The sequence below is a fragment of the Apteryx mantelli genome, chromosome 2 (assembly GCF_036417845.1).
Source record: "Apteryx mantelli isolate bAptMan1 chromosome 2, bAptMan1.hap1, whole genome shotgun sequence".
NCBI lineage: Eukaryota > Metazoa > Chordata > Aves > Apterygiformes > Apterygidae > Apteryx > Apteryx mantelli.
In genome coordinates, this window is record NC_089979.1 from 91,079,427 (window position 1) to 91,098,460 (window position 19,034).

The 19,034-nt window shown below is 37.4% G+C and overlaps 2 protein-coding genes across 6 annotated transcripts; one reads left to right on the top strand and one right to left on the bottom strand.

Moving 5' to 3' along the window:
- Window positions 1-463: 463 nt before the first annotated feature.
- CCT5 (chaperonin containing TCP1 subunit 5) lies at window positions 464-8,972 on the bottom strand. 2 transcript variants are annotated; one of them, XM_067291020.1, is made up of 11 exons: window positions 8,813-8,969; window positions 8,021-8,081; window positions 7,736-7,900; window positions 7,070-7,268; window positions 5,280-5,472; window positions 4,261-4,410; window positions 3,817-3,936; window positions 3,199-3,384; window positions 2,112-2,249; window positions 1,669-1,849; window positions 464-751 (listed from the first exon to the last, which is right to left on the bottom strand). In XM_067291020.1, the coding sequence occupies exons 1-11, from the start codon at window positions 8,915-8,917 to the stop codon at window positions 624-626; spliced, it is 1,626 nt and encodes a 541-aa protein (XP_067147121.1). In that variant the 5' UTR covers window positions 8,918-8,969; the 3' UTR covers window positions 464-623. The 2 variants fall into 2 exon arrangements, with proteins under 2 accessions (XP_067147121.1, XP_067147120.1); XM_067291019.1 differs by lacking the exon at window positions 1,669-1,849 and having other exon boundaries at window positions 668-751; window positions 8,813-8,972.
- Window positions 8,973-9,046: 74 nt separating this feature from the next.
- Window positions 9,047-18,770, top strand: ATPSCKMT (ATP synthase c subunit lysine N-methyltransferase). Of its 4 annotated transcripts, none has more exons than XM_013952630.2 (5): window positions 9,047-9,076; window positions 9,853-10,136; window positions 12,672-12,809; window positions 13,940-13,990; window positions 17,984-18,770. In XM_013952630.2, exons 2-5 carry the CDS (start codon window positions 9,858-9,860, stop codon window positions 18,179-18,181), a joined length of 666 nt encoding a protein of 221 aa, XP_013808084.1. In that variant the 5' UTR covers window positions 9,047-9,076; window positions 9,853-9,857; the 3' UTR covers window positions 18,182-18,770. The 4 variants fall into 4 exon arrangements, with proteins under 4 accessions (XP_013808084.1, XP_067147122.1, XP_013808076.1 ...); XM_067291021.1 differs by lacking the exons at window positions 9,047-9,076; window positions 17,984-18,770 and adding exons at window positions 9,307-9,629; window positions 14,900-14,980; XM_013952622.2 differs by lacking the exon at window positions 9,047-9,076 and adding an exon at window positions 9,308-9,455.
- The last annotated feature ends 264 nt before the right edge of the window (window positions 18,771-19,034 follow it).

A 19,034-nucleotide genomic window follows, 5' to 3' on the forward strand; every position in this document is an offset into this window, starting at 1 on the left:
TGATGTGATGTTCTTACGTGCCACTATTCAAATGGTTGTAAACACTGAATAACACAACAGTTATCAAGACCCGGAATGCAATTTCATGAAGCATGTTAAAGTAGCCCTGAAACAAATAGCCTGTATTCAGTACCGCAAAAAACTCCACTTTTTCGGTTTACCATTGAAAACTGGTACGGAATTGGAAGCATGAAATACAGGTACTATAAATCATATTTACACTTCATACTTGTCATTATTTAATATGTAAGAATTACTGAAGGCTACTATAATTTTCCAGTTCTGTTACTGAAGAACTGCAGACCTCTTCAAATAAACACCTACAGGATTTGCTCACAAGCAGCTACAGTCAGCTGCAGGAGCAATGGAAAAGGGCCTATGATATTCTATTTTGAATAAAGTGTTTCCTATGAATATGTACATCCATTTAAGAAAACATGCAATGATACTTCTTAAACAAGTCTTGATGCCACAAGTGCTGAATTGTGTTTTATTTCCAACAATTACCCATTACAATATCTGAAACAAAAAGCGTCAAAAATAAATAGCTGAAGATTAAGCATCAGAATCCTGCTGTCTTCGCTACTGCTGTGAACCCCTTAATGCTTCTTGTTTTTCAACCTTCACTCTTCAGATTCTCCTGGTCTACGGATATCATCAATCTTCAGAATCATTCTAACAACTTGAGTAGCCAGGGAAATCTGTTGCTTCTTACCAATCAAGGTTTCTATAACATGCTGCTGCTTCATATCTGCCAGACAAAAGAAAAAAAATTAGGTGCCCTCCTCAAAACTAAGGATAACATTTACCTGACAAAGTCATTTGCTATGCAACTTTAAAGAATGTATTCAAATTATTACTCTTTGCCACTACTGTTGACCAATAAGTTGTATAAATTAGAGTTTTAAGGTCTTTGGTAAGAACCCAGGCTTACTACACTAAGAAAAATTCTCCTCCCAATTAAGTCCTTCCCCATTGTTCCCTCTTTTTCCCTCCTGTATTTATTTCTAGAGGACAGCTTCCATATAGAAACATCGAAAGTACCCTAAAGGCACAGCAACCACTGGAGAAGTGAAAGTACAAAGTGGCATGAAAGCACAAGCACCTAACAAAAGAAGGCTTATACATTTACATAAATACAAGGCCTTATGTTATGTTCCAAAATTTACTACCTTTTTGAAAAAAGCAGCAGAATAGAAGAGTGTGGCAAGTATATTTCCAGATGAAAATAGAAGTTTTCATATACACCTATTTCTTAGTCTGCAAGAAACTTCTTATAGGTCTATATATGCACACGCAGCTATGTGAACAAGACTACCTGGAACTTCTATTAAACTGGATCACTAAAATTACTGTAATTAAAACATAGCTCTCCCTTACCTCATGGTGAGTAATTTTTACTCCTGTACCACAAGGTCAGTAATATCTTTAGCTAATCTTGCAACCAAAAAAGTGTTCATGCAATTACTTTTCTTCACCTGTAAGGCATGCATGTATTGCTCCTTCCATTCCCTCTCCCCCACGTATTTATTATAACAAGGGACAAGAGTTCATAACTGAAGTGATGCATAGGTTAAAGAGGGCCGAGAGGCAAAACAGTAAGCCTTTCAATTTTTTGAGAAAAAACCCTTCTGTTACATGCCTTCATCACACTACTACGCTTCTTACCATTTGTTCCTTTCTGCAAACAATCAATGCCAAGAGCAGGATTATTTTCTTTCACTTGTCTAGCCCGCACTTCAGTCATAGTCTGTATTGGATTCATACCACTGTTCTCAGAAAGTGCCATAGGAATTACTTCCAGGGCATCCGCAAAAGCTCTCATAGCATACTGTTCCAAAGATGGACACTAGGAAAGCAAAATCATATAGCTATTACTGCAATGTTAGCAAAGGCAGATTTTTATACTAGCCATAAAACTGTATGATATGCAGACTTTTTCTGGGAAACACGTATCTCAGTATCCAAAAGATATTTTTGCAAAACAGGCAAGCAAAACTTAGCACTGGTTACCAGTGAATGCCAGAAATTTCCTTAAGATTCACTTTTTGGGAGCTCTTTAACATGCATTTAATTTTAATTGAAGAAAGTTGTAAAGATTTCTTTCTTACCTTATCTGCTGCTTCACTGACAGCCAAAGCACAAGAAATTTCAGCTGCACCACCGCCATATACAATCCGATTATCACGAACAAGATTCCGGATTACACACAATGCATCATGAAGAGATCGTTTTGCTTCTTCAATAATCTTAAATTATAAAATAGCATATACTTTATAATATACACAAATAAAGTTTATAAAAATTTACTTGTTAATACAGAAATAGAAACTGCAAGTTAATGAAAGAATTTCTTAACAGGCCTAGGCTACGTTATATTAAAATAAAATGTTAGATACATAGCAGCAGACAAATAGAAAATAGACACCTTCTCCATGCAATTTGTTGTACCTATGGATTGAAAACCTTATCATGTTAGTTTCTGTAGTTTCAGTCTTGCATATTTCCAAGGTAAAAAACACTTACATTATTATATTCAGGCTGGACTTCATGTCAGCATCCAATCTTAACAAATGTAGACGCATTTAAGAACTTACACTAATCTTTTAAAGAAGTAATTTTTATTTCTTAAAAAACCCTCCTCAAATTAGGGAATATGTTCTTTGCTTCCCATGTTTTTCACTCAAAATAGGACTTGTTCTAAATATAATTTAACACTAACAGTACAATCAAGAACCAAGTTAAGTATACTGGCATTCAAAATAGTCTTACTCTGGATTTTGTCTTTTTTTTTTTTTAAATAGACTAAATCAGAAAATTACATACATATGTGACATAATTGACATATATAAATATTAAAACCTAATCTGGCAAAAACACTAATGCATCAAGAGTGACCCTTCCATAAGGAGGGCAAATGAGACCATCCACAAATAAAATTATTTCTGTATTTATGAACTACATGGTCTAATAGCACTGAGACATGATAAAATTTTCACTGAAAAGAATACAGTGTGAATCTAACTGTACCTAACACGCAGTCACTGCTGATTACATCAATCCTCCTTCTCTTTGTACACACACAAAGTTAAATTTAACAGATTTAACAAAAGAACGAAAGCATTAACATGCTTTTGAATGAATCTACACATTCAGCAACCAGTCGATCAAACATTAGCAACAAATTAAGTATCTCACCATTTTATTTCCTCCTCTAATGAAAATGGTCACAGCTCTAGAATTCTGACACTGTTCAATGACAAGCATTTTATCCTTTGTTGTTCCAAAGGAGATCTCTCGGACAATACCAGCAAAACCAAGCTTCTCTGCTGTGAGTTCACAGAAGCGAGGAACGATGCGCCCGCCAGTTGCAATGGCAATTAACTAAAATTAAACAATTATTGATTATTTTGAGAAGACTTTTTTCTCATGTTTTTATAACACTTAAAACTAGTGGAAGGGAATTTGTCAGATGCCTAGTCCAAAAAGTTATTTTCTCATCACTTCAGACAGAGTATTTCAGGTGATGCCTTGTTTTTGCAGAGCAAAGAATGAGATTAAGAGCAAAAACATTCCTAGTCACATAAAATTTATAATGGAAATATGCACTGACTACAATTATAGATCACAGTCCCATTTATTCTAAAGTTCTTCCCACAGACCCCCAGTGATTTTTTCGCCAATAACTATTACCCATACACATACGATTATGCAGTTCTCCCCCGAAAGTCTAAAATGTTTAATCAATACAGCTTATTAACTTAACAAATGTATGAGGAACCAGTACAAAACCTTGTTTTAGAGAACTTTACTTACTTCTATTTCAGGTCCACCAACCCAACGAACAGCAGGCAGCTCATTCTGAAGCAGCAAGTGATTTGCCTCATCATCAAAACCCCACTGGCAAATAGCAAGGTTTGCACCAGTGTCTTTTATCTGAAAGCAACACACAACATCAATCTTCTGACCAAAACTTACAACAGAAATGAGAAACACTTTCTCTGCAGTTCTAAGTCTCCTTATTTTCTCAAAACACAATTCTCTGGAGAAAAAAAAAAAAAAAAAAAGTTGTCTGGTACACATAGAGATGAAAGAAAATTTCAAGCCAGGGCTTACATGTTACTTAAACTTACCTTTCACTCATAGCCTTACAACTACTTAAAAACATGTTGCCGACCAATGCAATTATTAGCTCATTTGCAGAATAAATCAAAGCCTAGGAAAACCACAGAAAACAAAAACACTTCTAAAGACTCTTACCTGTTTCACCATCTCTTCAAATTTCTCCTTTTCATATTTCTGCAGTGCCTTGTAATCTTCCACAGATGTTACATCAAGCTTATGCTTGGTTTTAGGCTTAGGTGGTTCAAATGGACAAGTAAGGATTGCAATTTTAGCATCTTTAAGTTCCTAAACATTAAAAACAAAACAAAACAACAACAAAAAAAAACCAAAAAAAATCAAGTTGAATTCTGACCTCAGTAATACACCTCCTTCTTGTACTTGCACAAGACAGACATATGTTAAAAAAGTAGTAATAGGAGGAATCTTGAAGATCATTTGACTGGTTCTAGAGTGAGACTAACTAGATCCACATAATTCTATAAGAAGTCACATTTATTTAACCCACATAACTATTTAACCCACATAAAAGAAACTCCACAGCTTCTCAAGATACTGTTTAAGTGTGTAACAATCTTCACCAGTCATTTCTTTCTTTTTTAAGCATCGAACCTATAACTGCATTTTTCCTCCTACTCACAGTGACCATGGAGAACATTATGTACTCGCCTTCTTCACAGCTACCTTTTATGTATTAAAATACTGATATTTTCCACAAGTCTTCGTTTATAGAAGAATGCAACCTAGTAAAAAATATTTTTAGACTTGCAGAAGTTCTCATTCTAGACTCGCATGCAACATCTGATACATTTACAGTAGGTGTTAAACTCTAACATAGCTCATCATACTACCTTCTGCAGATGATTATTTCTGCTTCAGTAGAGAACTCTGCACTTGTCCTCACGTAAGTGCACAACAGTATTTTCTCCAAGAACACTTCTCATTTTCTCAAGACTACTTGAATTCCACCTTGGTCCCTCCAACACAAATAATTTAATGCTCCTCTCCCTCTCCCCATTTGAGAAAATGAGTGAAAAAACAAACCAAATCAAACCACATAGCGTTTAAATACTTAAGGAATGCTGGGACAGTATTTGAGTGATGCATTTCAAGACAGTCCTGTTTAAACCATTACAGACGACACACACATCACTTACTTTAGGCATCTGTGGATGACTGAAATCTTTATCCACAATCACTCCTTTAACCAACTGTGTATCTTCTAGTCTGCCTCCCACTTTGCCTTGTACTTTGATCAGCTCAAAATCAACATCTTTGCGTTCCATATCTGCTACTGTCAGTACAGCATTTACAGCAATTCCTGCCATTTGTCTGTGACAACGGTTAACTCTAGATTTAAGCATAATATAATGAAGTTGCATTATATTTAAACAGTATAGGGTTAGGACAAAAAAGAAAATAATTCTATCAATATTGCACAGAAAAACATAAACTAAAGCTTAAAACTTTCATTCATTGCAAGAAAAAGGTGATTCTGAATTGTTTGTTCACAGAATAAAAGAGATGTTAAATATGACAGAAATTAAAACACACAGTTTGTCTGCATACTCTTCTTGGACATATTCTCAAGATGCAGATTTGGGACACAAATGAGCAGAACTAACTTGCTATTAAGAAACACTGAAGTCATACAAACACTACAAAACACTCTTATGACAGGTCTACCAAAGGAGGCCCCCCCCCCCCCCCCCCAAAAAAAGAAAAGAAAACCTTGCACATATTTTCTGTTTCAACTTACAGCAGAATAGCAGCTTTCACCTTGAGAGGCATCTCACTGAAGAGATGCTATAAACAGCAAACAAACTCCAAAATACTGATGCACTCTCCTTCTACACTCTCCTACATTGATGAGGTCAGAAAAATTTTAACTATATCTGTATTCGCAAAAAAATGCTATAGCTTGAAAGAGGGCAAGTGCGAAACAGTATTAAGTGCCAATAAAGTCAGTCAACAACTTTCCATAATTTCTGTACAGGTGATATGATCAAAACCACACAATACAGCAAGAAGAACAGGATGGAAAAGGAAGAGACAGAAATTGGCATTCCCATGCTACCTCCATAAATATTGGAGTGCCTATCATGAGATGCTATGCAACCAGAAACTGCACTTTGCAGAAACCTGCCTACCAGAGTAACTAAAAATGGAAGACGTCCACCTCTCTATTCTGCTGCTTTATGCTCTCATCTTTTTGCTATTCCTTACCTCCAAGCTCCACAATAGTATCTGAGAAAGCTGTCTAATGCCCAAAGAGCAAAAGACAAGAAACAGTCCCTCCTCCCCAAAAATACTAACTGAGAAATGAGATTACTTATTTAGTGTGCAGCTAGTGTGCTAGAATTTGTCTTGAAAGTATTTTTGCAAAGTCTCTGCTACTAGCTATTTATAACAGTCTTAATACTTACGTGGGAACTCTACATATTCAGCAAAAGAAGATTAAATCACTACTACGGGATCAGCCACCTAAAAACATGCTCTTATGGAAGCATAATTCAGAAGTTAATCTCATCTTGGGTGTCATGACTGAGCCACTGGGAAGCTGACTAACTCTACAGTGAATAATGCTCTAATGGAAATAGAAACCAGAGCTTTATACCTGCAGTCTGAATTTATATCTACATAAAGGAAAAAAAAATAATAATAATTTGCACTTCTTTCAGTTGCACTGTCTTTTGAAAAACTTTGAGCATACAGTTTTTAGAACTGAGGGTCAACAGACATAATCAAGTGAAAAAAAAGATAAGAGTCCATTGAGAAACTGGCCCCAAAAAATCAAGTAAATATGAAAGAGCATTTAACAGCTACTCCAATAACATAAATAATTTAATAATCCACCAAAATATCAAGTAAACATCAGGATTCCTCCTTTCAATTCAAAGTGCTTTTAAGGAAAAAGGTAAATCTTGTGAACTTTTCATGAACTTACACTTTAGAGCCTAGAGTTGTCTTTGCTGTCTGGATCAGAGGTTCAGTGTTCTGCGGATCAACTGGAAAGCTGTCACTGATTTTGTCTAGATGTTCAATAGCAATACGAGCTGCCTGTTCATAACCATCTGCTATTCTGATAGGGTGAATACCACGATCTAGCAACTGCTCCGCCTGTTCCAATAATGCTCCAGCCAGAACTATAAAACAAAATTTAAAATAATGCTTACTTTTCCACAGATTGAGGCATCATTTTTAATATATTAAAAAAAGTATGCCTTCAGATTTTTTTCTGTTCCATTCTAACATTTTTAGAATGAAGATTGTTATTATTTTAGTTTAAAAAGAAGCACAAGGGTCAAGGTGGGACAGGAAGAAAGTTATGCAAAAAACAAAACAAAACAAAAAAACCCATCCCAACTTTGAAAGTAGAGAGAGGACTCTCAACACTAACTTCAAATTTAACCATGCTTTAAAACACACAAAACACCTTTCTGAACAAAAGGCTCTTAATATAGGAATTGATAAGAATACAGAAGTGTTAAATATTTAAAAATATTTTACAGAAATGGTATATCTACATCAAACATCACCATCTCTGAAAGTAGTTTAAGAACCTTGATTTTAAAACTGGAAAAGTTAAGCTAAGTTTAAAATCTTTTCTTACCAACAACTCCCGTAGTTCCATCCCCAATCTCATCATCTTGAGATTTAGACAGCTCCACCATAAGTTTGGCTATCTGGTGATCCACATCCATCATATTCAGAATGGTAGCACCATCATTTGTCACAGTCACCTCACCATCCTTGTCCACCATCATTTTATCCAAACCTAAAAAAATTGAAAGCATAAAGAAAAAGCTAAAACAAACAAACAAACAAAAAAACCCAAAAAACACCAACCACTTGGAAAAATTTACTAAAAGAATTATTAAAATTATTTAATCATTACCATTGGGCCCAAGAGATGTTCTCAGAGTATTTGCCACTGCCTTTGCTGCCATTATGTGAGACTACAAAACAAAGAAAAAAAATTCAGTCATTGTTAATGCTCCCCAAATCATACATTAAGCTAAGAAAAATATGGAAAAAGAGCTAACTCAAACTTAAATATTACAACTCAACTAGAAGCAGCCAATTATGAGTGAGAACAAATTAAAACGTGCATATTACTTTTATGCTAGAAACAGCTCGCATGTCTTGTCTTTGCTTACACAGCTAAATCTTGCAACAGTAGAGGAGCAGCTAGAATGATTTCCTTGCGCGTTCAGAGCAGCAGTAATAGATGCAAATACCATCAAAGAGGGGAAAAAAATCAATAGCTTTGCTCTATTTTTTAATCAGTATTTAAACCCCACACGCGCACACAGCGCTGCTGCCGAGGCCAGCGTTTCTTCGGAACGACACCGGCTCTCAGACCAGCGGCGCCCCATGAGGAGCCTCCCTGCCCGCGGAGGGCGAGCGGGAAGAGCCGAGCTGCACATTCCCGGCCCTGGGGACGATACCTTCTCTCTCTCTCTTCCTCCTTCCCTCCCTACACGGCCGGGCCCGGGCTAGACTGCAACTCCTCCGCCTGAAGGGGAGATTGGGGGGGGGGGGGGCACACGCAGAGCCACCGCGCCTCAGCAGGCTCCATCCCCAAGCGAGACCCAACAGCTCCCCTCCCCCGCCGCCCGGCCATAACGGCGGCGCGGCCCTCCCCGCCACGGCTCACGGACGGGGGAGTGCCCGCTCGCTCACTCACCTTGAGCGCCTCGAGCCCCATAAGGCGCGTCTTGCGCTCCTGGTCCTTGAGGATGAGGAAAGGCCGCCCATACTCATCAAACGCCAGGGTCCCCATAGCCGACATAATGGCCCCTGCCTGCCCCGCACGAGCCGAGCCGCAACCGCGCCCAGGGCGCGCTGACGCAGCGCGCTCACCGCCCCGCGCCTGCGCGACACGCACCGCCGCGAAACATTTCACAAGCGGGACCTATCTGGCGTCCCCGCCGGACCTTTCTGGAAGAGGGTAGGGGCTTGTGCGGCGCTCGCGGCGCCGCCCCAGCGCGCTGGGAGATGCTATTAGGTAGAATACCGGGGGAAGCGCCCTAGAGGTTGACTCTACCGCTGCAGTGCCAAACCACCCCTTACGATGTGCATTCAAAAAGTCTTTCCCCTCCCCTCCATAATTAGGTGGTATCGCCCTCCAATATAAGTATTTCCGGGCCGAAGCCCGCAGCTTGCCTGGTCTGAGTTTTTTTGCTAGTGGTAGTGGCAATGTGTGGCGGGGGGGCGGTGGCTTGGTGACTGCACCTGCGCGGTGGCGCCCGAGCGGGTGGCGGGGTGCTGCCGAGCTCGGCGGGTGGGAAGGCCCGGCGCGGCGCGGCGCGGCGCGGCGCTCGACTGCGGTTCGAGAAAGTTTGTTGCGGCCGAAGGGAGGAAGGGCTGGTGTCCACCGTAGCGCGGGCTCCTGCCGGAGATCGGCGTGCTCAGCGGCGTGGGGCGGGAGGCGTCTCTGCCTGCATCGCTCCTGAGCCGTTCTGCGCGTGTTGCCCCGCCCTTCTGGACGGGAAGCATAAACAGTAACTGCCTTTTTTTTTTTAAATTATTATTACTGAATTACAGAGTAGTTTATCTCCTCAAGAGCAGTATAATAACTTTCCCTTGAAAACCTAAGAATCAGTTTAAGGGATATAAACCCTGCTGTCCTCTGTTTTTGATCTAGTCTACTGATTTGTCCACTAAACAAACGTATAATAAAACAACTTGTGTGAGGAAATACTCTTTGTTAATGTCTGTCTCTAGGAGTGATGTCGAAAGTGCCACAGAGCAAGAGCCCCCCATCAGAGGTGCCTGTGAGCTCTGAGGACAGCTCGAGAGGAAGGAGCTGGGGGCTGTTGATCACCGGTGGTGTTGGTGGGACCTTGGTGGCCTTGTATGCTGTCATCACCCCGTTTGTAATGCCAGCGCTGAGAAAAGTTTGCCTGCCTTTTGTTCCTGCAACTTCAACTCAGATTGAAAATGTTCTGAAAATGTTACAAAACAGAAGTGGCTCTCTGGTTGACATTGGTAGTGGGGATGGCCGTATTGTAAGTTATGGAGATACGCTTCCTTCTATATAATCTGTCAAAAAAGGGGCTAATGCCACTTGGGAATGGCTTGTATTGTGTTTTCTCATATTTATGAATGTCTTGCCTCTGGTATTCAATATTATGTAAATGCAAAAAGTCAAGAAAGATTTGCATCTGATTTACGTAAGTAACCAGTGTTTTTTGTTCCAGGCTTGCTTTCAGCTTGACAAGGTATCATACCAAACCATAACCTCATCCTCTTGGCTGGAGTGGGCTGTACAGTGTGCATTCACTTAGAAAGTAATAGTTCCTAAAGAGCTGTGATTCCATGTATGTTTATAGCTGCGGTATGTGAGGCTGCGAGTTTAAACAGAGCTTGAAACAGGGTAGGAGAGATCACAACTGAAAACTTCTGGAGCTGCTGCTCTATGCTTGTTATATAAAGGTGATAGAAGAATAAGAGAGTGAGAAGCAAACAATAGATTACAAAACAAAAATCACTGTATCCTTAAAACTGTAGTTTTCACACCTTGGGTACTTTGTGATGTGCTGACTGCCTCATTTTAAAATGGGTATAGTAAAGTGAGAATAATTTCAAAGAGGGATGATAATTACTGGAGGTGTGGAAAGGCTTCTGTACTGGGAATGATCAGAATGTCAGTAGAGAGTCTAGTTGAAGGATGCTTCCATTTGAAAATGATGATGTAGGGGAGAAGGTTTTGCTGGCCTCAGGTGTTTTCAGTATTACAGCAGTTGTTTCTCAGTGTCAGTTTTTATGCAGAAATACTAAGTTTTTCTTCCAAGTAAAGCAAGCTATTCTGTGATTGAGCTCAAGAACTTATTGTGGTGACCCTGGGTATAAATAGATTAAAAAAGAAATTAGGGAGACTTGAGAGGAAAGATAATGATAGCCAAAGCAATACTCTTTTCAGGATATTGTCTAAACTCTTCTTTGTCAAAGTGCTGGTGAGGGAGGGTGTTGTGATGAATCAGCTCTTCTCTGTAGTTGTTGTATTTTGTAGCGTTTTCTAACCTGCTTCTAGTCAGTTTTAGCAACAGGAGGGTGCACTAAGTGAGCTTTTGGTAGGCACCTGTAAGATAGTTTTTGTATGTTACTGTTGTCCATGTTTCATGTGAATGAGTCAACTGTCCGTTCAAACGGAAATGTTTGATTTGGAAATCCAGTTCTATAAAGGTGGCTTTGGAAGGAGCTGTGCCTAAGTAGGAACAATAGAAAAGTATCTAGATAAGAAAACTGAAATTTCTCATGCCCTGTCTACTTTGCATTCTGACAGACTTTCACCTGATCCACCTAATTTTGGCTAAGTACTGATTTTATATATAGGTGACTAAATGGAGGCTGAATTCTACTCTGAGAGCCAGGTGCTTAAAATTGTGTGCAGTGATGCTTGGTGTTGCCTTTGAGTATTTGTCCTCAGACTAAGCTGAGCTTGTGTTCTGATACTTTCAAATGCTTAGCACTTTTTCATGTATAGCTTGTAAATAAATATGGATATATCTTTATTTCCAAACATAGTAAAAATGTCAGATTCTTCTAGTATATTTACAAATGCTGAGAGCATGATGGAAGAAGCACTTTTTAATAATTAGTGTGAAACGCGCTGTGCCATTGTTACTGTTTGAGAATTTTATTAAAAAATAGTTACGTCTTCCTGACTCTACCTGACTATTCTGTAATTCATAATTAATCAGGCTTTTTCTGAATAATACTTGACGGTAACCTTTCAAATGACTTAAACCTAGACTTTAATGTTTCTGTCAACCAGTGCCTTTTTGTTTTCTGTTTTCCTTGAAAATTTTCTGAAAAATAACCATGTATTAATCTGTAGTTTGGAGACAGTTGCTATGCAGTCTAACCATTCCAAATAGTAGGGTCTCAATTTAAATGGGTATATTTGAAAATCATCTTGTATTATTTCAATTACCTTTTGCCATTTAAAATTGTATGTGAAGTGTAGCATTGGAAGAAAGCTATATTGTGAGATATATTTATTTTTATGTAGGTCAACTGTTTGCTTTCATACTCTTTCTATTAGTAGGTCATTTTTGCTCTGATTCAGAGGTCTTTCAAATGCCTACCTGCTAGTGCATCTGAAATAGGCCAGGTGCTCTAATTTTGAATTTTGGGCATTTCTGCTTGTGTTTTATGTTTGCCTCTATAGTCAACTTCAAGGTAATGTCATGAGTATGTTAAACTAAACTTTTATGTAAATTACAGGCATACTACAAGTTTACAGTTTAGTCCTGTGAAGATTTAAGTGGTTTGTTTTGTTCTTATGAATAAATCTATTAATTTCAATACGACTAGTCATAATAGTAAAATGTAGTTTGAGCTTTTGTTCACTTGTACTACCAGTGTTTTCGGAGTTGAAATCTGAGCGACTTGCAAAGTGCGTTCCATTGATTTCTGTTGTAAATAGAAATAGAAATTTCTATTGTAAATAAAATTATCCAATTTCTCCTGTTGAGATTAACATATATTCTAGCACACTCTCTCTCTTCCAGAGTGAAGGTTCCTTTCTTTCTTTGTAGGTGATAGCTGCTGCAAAAAGGGGATTCAAAGCTGTTGGTTATGAATTAAATCCCTGGTTAGTCTGGTACTCCAGATATCGTGCCTGGAGAGATGGGGTACATCAGAACACCAAATTTTATATTTCAGACTTATGGAAGGTAGGTGGTGAAATGCATAAGAATGAATGAATTTGGAATGTCTGAGGAGAGTACGGAGTTTTCTGTAATTCGGAGATAATTCTTTGAAACAACTAGAATGCTTTCAGCCACCAGATGCTTCCTTGGGCTTAAAGTACTTAAGTCCACAGCAGCTAGGCTCACAGCACAATAAACAGCTTTGCTGTTTTTGTGCTTCCGTGACATGTGCTGTCCTTTGAAACTACTCTGCATGGTAAAGGCTACTTGAAAATACTACTTCATACTTTTGTCTGGTGAATGATGTGGGTTACTGTAATATCTAGCTTCATTGCAAGTTGATTCTTTGAAGTCAGTAACAAGTCTCTTATTCACCTAATGCGCAAGATCACTATCTCATTTGACATTTCATTAGATATGTGTTCTTTTGTAACTGTGCAACTCTTGATTTTGAGCATTGCTTTAAGATCACTATTGCATACATGTAACTGAGAATTTTTTGACGTGTTCACTCATTTGAATCAAAATTGCTTTTTTAATGAGACTTATTTTTCTGCCATATTTATGTCTACCTTTCCCCTGCTAGTCCTATTGAAGTTTTTTAATGACATCTTGTAGCCGCTTTGCCCATTACAAAAAACTTGGCGGGGGGAGTGTGAATGTACCGTACTGTTCTTAATCTTTGTTCAGAGGCAAGCATGGAAAACTTCTGACCGAACTAGGAAAAACCCAGCCATTGGAATGCCTAAGAAGTTTTAAATCTAGCCAGCAATTAACAAAAGGGGGATAATCTTAAAACATTCCTCATTTTAACATATGTAGGAGTTGTAAAAGAAACTTACCTACATGGTTTTACTTATGGTTGTCTTCTGAATTGTGTGTGTTTGAATTGATTTTTGCGTGCGCTACTGGAATTCATGCCAGATTCTTGACCAAGTAGTAAAAGCTTTCTTCTGCTGAGCAATGTAAGCTGTCTTGCATAGGGAAATTTGTGATGTAGCCATGATACGGGATCTCCTTTCTTATTTTTGGTCTTAAACCCAAGGATTAGTTTGAAAGGAATGTAGCTAAAGGCATTGGGGAAAGAAAGGTACCAAGTCTTCCAGTTATATATGCCAATTCTCTTTAAGACTTATGCTCACTTTTTTTTATAGGTTTCTTTCTCCCATTACACGAATGTTGTTGTTTTTGGGGTACCTCAAATGGTAAGTTTTACTATTTTTTTTCATTGTCTAATTGTTTTAATACCAAGACATTTAGTGTTAGTAGACTGATTTAAAAAATGAATCAACCTAGAGAATGTCAAAGGTGGCTAGTACCAATATTTTGATATATTTCGTTATTGCTTACTAATATTCATGATAAAACCTGGTACAGCTTGTAGCAGTATGCAGAGTGGAGCTCTAAGAACTTAAGTATGCATTTGAGATGTATTTACTATCCAGGAGGCCCAGATTTTAATGAAATTCAGAACCAGAGTGAAAATTGCTGTGCTTGTCTTTAGTTGCTTGGGAAAGGTGATTGGTTCTTGAAAAATTTGTTTTTTCATATTGAAAAAATGATAACTTTGCAGGCAGAGGATTGAGTGGGAAATTGGTTACCACTGATTTCTGTGAACTGCTTAGGGAAAAGAATATTGAACTTCACTTACGTTCTTCTCCAAAATCTGCATCACCTCAAATAGTCTAGCAGCTGATATATTAAAATAATTCTTTCTTGCATGGGATAGATTAGGAGGGATTAGGAAGGGAGAGAAGTACTTCTAATACAATTGATAGAATACAAGTACACAAATCCTTTGCTTTTTGGGAAGGCTTTGTAGGAAGGGACGTGTTCATCATGTCCCTTGTGAAAATGCATTGTTCAAAATTGCTGTGAAAATTGTGTTGCCAAAAGACCGCTTCCATGGTATAATAGACACATTCAGTCAGGTTTTACATTCATCTTGGCTTTCAGCTTTATCTGATTTCCTTTTCTTTCTACCAGAAGGAAAAGAGAAAAAGGAACATCTTAATTATTAAATTTTCTTGATGTTTTAATTTATTCTTAGAATCTTGTATATAGTTTGAATGCATATGGAGAAGTGAAATGGAAATATTTTTTATCTATTTCAGTGTTGCTTCTTTCCATCTGAAGGCAGATGTTTTTGTGGGATGAAATGGGTGAAGAGCTTTATGTGATACTATACCGTACTGTTTACTGTGATAATATTTCTGTAGTAAAAACAGGAAGGTGCAACAAGAAATATAATCATGCTTCCCTACTCTGATGTTTTTTCTTTAATAGCAGTGGAAATAATTTGAATCTTGAGTAAATATTTATAACTCATGTGAAAACTGAAGTCAAATGCTTTTTTTTTTTTTTTTAAATACTTATGTAGTTGGCATATTAGCAAGAACTATTATGCTAGCTGTGCTACAGGTGTTCCCAGAGCTGAGTATCATGTGTTCTTTGGCTGGACTTCCAGGAAGGGACGATATTTTTGAAGCTCCTATTACTGGGATATTTCTTAAAAGTATAGAATACTTGGTTGCCTGATTTTGACAAGGCTATAATGCAGTAGTTGTCTTTGAAGCGACTAATTTGAGGGGAGTTGGTGCACCCTTGCTGTATTGAATGATATCAGATTTGCTCAGTGGTTCATTTGGTGATCAATATATGAATCTGCAGTCAGAAATTCTGCAACTGTACTGAGGGCAAGAGTGCAGATGAAGAAAGATACTCCAGTAAAGCAGAAATATATACCCTGGGAAGATGCAAGCAAGCTTAGTAGGCATGTTGTGTAAACTTAGTAGCCTGAAACAGGGTAAACTAGTAACTGTTATGTGACTTGATATGATAAAAGGAGTAGCTACAGGTCTCAGAATAATTTTACTTCAACAAATTCAGTAAATATTAGGTTAGATTCTTCCAATTAAAAAAATAAAATAAAAACTCTCATAAATGTAACAGACCCAAACATATGAACTACTGTGTTTCATGAGAATTAAGTTTGCTCATAATCCTCTTTAAATTTACATTGGAAGTTGTGGGTGCTTAGCCTCCTGAGTGATTAAATTGATTTTCTAGAAAGTAATGCATTTTCTCTTCACTTTTACTGAGGGCAATAGGTCTCTTTAGCTTATTTAATAATACTAGTCTGGTTCGATGCTGTCACACTGTGCTTTTATTTCACATCCAAGGTTAGCTTACAAAGCTTGGATTTATTGATCTTCAGAGAAGGCTGCAAGACCTCTCTGTTCTTGTAAGCCTCTGGGGGGAGGTGGGTTTGAGTCATGGAAGAGAGAATCTTTTTGTTCTGGGTAGGATCACAGAATTCTTACCAGGTGTTGATGTTTGTAACTTCTGTTGTATTTTAACTGTATAAGTACTGCACAAAAGGTCTACAAAGTTTTCAGTTTAGTAAACATTAAAAAGTGATTAAAAAATACAATACAATTGCAACAGCTAATGTTAATAAGATTTAGGTTAAGACCTTCTTTGACTTTGGTTCAAGGATACAGTTCTTCTTAGCTGAGCTGTTAATAAACTTTTCTAATTTGAGCTAATACAGACATGAGACATTACCGGTCTTCATAATTATTGATTAAAAATTAGGCTAGGTCCATATTTGTGAACTGTATCAATTTCCGTAACAACTTAGTCCTTCCTTGTCTGGTAACAGTTTGAATGGTACCAAAGTGGTCTTATTTTGTTGTCTCTTATTTTGAGATACCAAAATGGTCCTATTTTTCTAGTTTATTTAAGATACAGTAGCAAAAATGTTTAAAAGCATTTGTTGTATGGACAAAATCAGAGCACAGGATGCTTAGAATATGTATATATTCAGATGTAACTCTTTTGCATATTAGATCTATGAATATCATTTTCCTAAAATAATTCATTGTAACCTTACATTTAGCGATGGTAGGACGTTTCATCAAAGGTACACCCTGCATGTATGTGATAGTGGAAGCTATGTCCAGCCTTTGGAAATATGTTTTTTTCATTCAGTCTTATTTTCTGGTATGTTCTGTATTTTTTTTTTTGTTTGAATTATTTTTTTTTGCTTTAAATTGTGTGCTTCATGACTTAAATCAAACCGTATTTGTAAATAATTGCTCTTGTCTTTTAATATCTAGACGTTATGCTGTGATATCAAAGTAAATAAATTTTAACATGTATTAGAAGTAACTTGTGGAAGCTTGCTGCCATAATTACTCCCTGATACCATTTGTAGAATAAAAGGAATTCCAGATGGACGCACACTGATCTAATTAAGCATAACATCAGTCTTTTCCAAAGAACGAAAATAACTAAAATCTATCAAGCTTCGTTTTTCAGAACATAATCACTCTCTGGAGTTGGAAAGAAATTCCTTTGAAATCTAGATGTGTTAATTCATTTTTTCACTTAATCCATACAAAAATTTTCAAAGTATTTACTGGAGATAGAGTATCTGACTTGGACAGGGTGTTGCTCTGTTCTGGCAGAGTAATGATATTTCCCTTGTTTTTTCCCTCTGCTTAACTTTTGTAAATGGAGGAAAGCTAGGCTGAGTAAGTCTTCAGCGAAGCAGAGCTGTGCAGTGGTGTGTGCTATTCATACAGTACTGCTGCAGTGACTTAGGTGTGTATCTTAACAGACTGGAGCCAACAAAGCTCAAATTCTGTAGTATTAACATGTACTTTATCATTCAGTGGCACCAAATGGTTTGCCTGAGTTTGCACATAAGAAATCCTGAGTGTCCCAAGATCTGCCATGGGATAAACTGGAAATCATGAGAGACATTGGTCTTTGAGTATGATACAGTGGTTCATGTGACTTGTGGTGTAGTAAGAAAGTATAAATTCATGGGGCTAAACTCTTTCTCTATAGAGAAAGAATCCCAGTAGGGAAGATTGTGAATTGGAACTTGCAAAGGCTTTCTTTAACTTCTGTTTTTTTTAACTAAGGGATTAGCTACTATTCTTGGTGCAGTTTTTAAAACTTAAAGTTAAGAATTTTTGATCTCACAGTTCAGAGTAAAACGGCCATTTTCTAGCTTTAGATATTCTTTGTCAATGCGTCAAAGCTAGAACATATATCATGAAAATTGTCCTAAAATTGTTTTTAAAACTTCCTCAAACTTTGGACTTGTCTTGAATACTTGAATTAGGTTCTAAAGAGAATGCTTGTGTGTTGTACTGCTCTGAAAGCCTTTTGTTTTTGCTCCGCAGATGCTACAGTTGGAGAAGAAGCTAGAAGAAGAACTTAAGGGTAATGCCAGAATCATTGCCTGTCGTTTTCCTTTCCCTTGCTGGATCCCAGATTATACTACTGGAGAGGGAATAGACACTGTGTGGGCCTATGATTTGAAAACTTCTAATGGATGTGAAGCAAAATGCTTGGAAAGGACACCAAGGACAGAATACTGAACATCTAATTTGTTTTGTATTGAAATTTTCAGCTTTGACCTCATCTCTTAGAAGATGAGATTAATGCCAAATAGTGAATATGTATCTCTATATCCTGGAGTTATAAAGTAACACTGAAATATGTTACTGATTACCTGAAAAAAAAAAAAGATTAGTAAAACGTGTAGTTAAAGGACTTATGTAGTTAGTAAAAATTATGAGAAAGTTTTATAGAAATAAAGAACTTCAATATTGAAAATGAGATAAAACAAAGTCACTACTATTAAGTGGAGCACGTATAAGTTAAGATGTTCTACCTGACTTACTTAAAATATATATTCTTTTTGGTCCTACTTAGCATTCATTATTAGTGGTCAAGTGATGTGCAAGTAGCTCCTCAAATGAGCAGTGATTCCCAAATGTCTTCACCAGTTAAGCTAAATGAGCATAATGCTGCACTTCTTGTTTGGCTAAGAGCTACATATATCAAATAATGATGCAAACTGAATATGATGATGGAACTGATGGTTTACACTTTAGCTTTGAATATTTGCATTTTAAAGGTATATATGATACAACAAGCAGATAAAACAAGTAATTTTTTTCATTAGCACAAGTGCCGTCCTTGATTTATATTAACGTATTTCTGTTTAACTTGTAACATGGAGACAAAACTCCACAAATGAGCTCTTATTACTGATATAAGCCTTTGCAAGTGACTATGATTTTTCTTAATGTCTCTGATTCAGAAGAGGTCTCAAAAGTCACCTACATGACAGTGAAATGTTGCTACTTCTGTTTGCTCAAACCTTGGGTAAAGTATGTGCGAGACATGTTTGCTTGGGTGTGTCATGAAGGCCTCTGATTCCAGAGT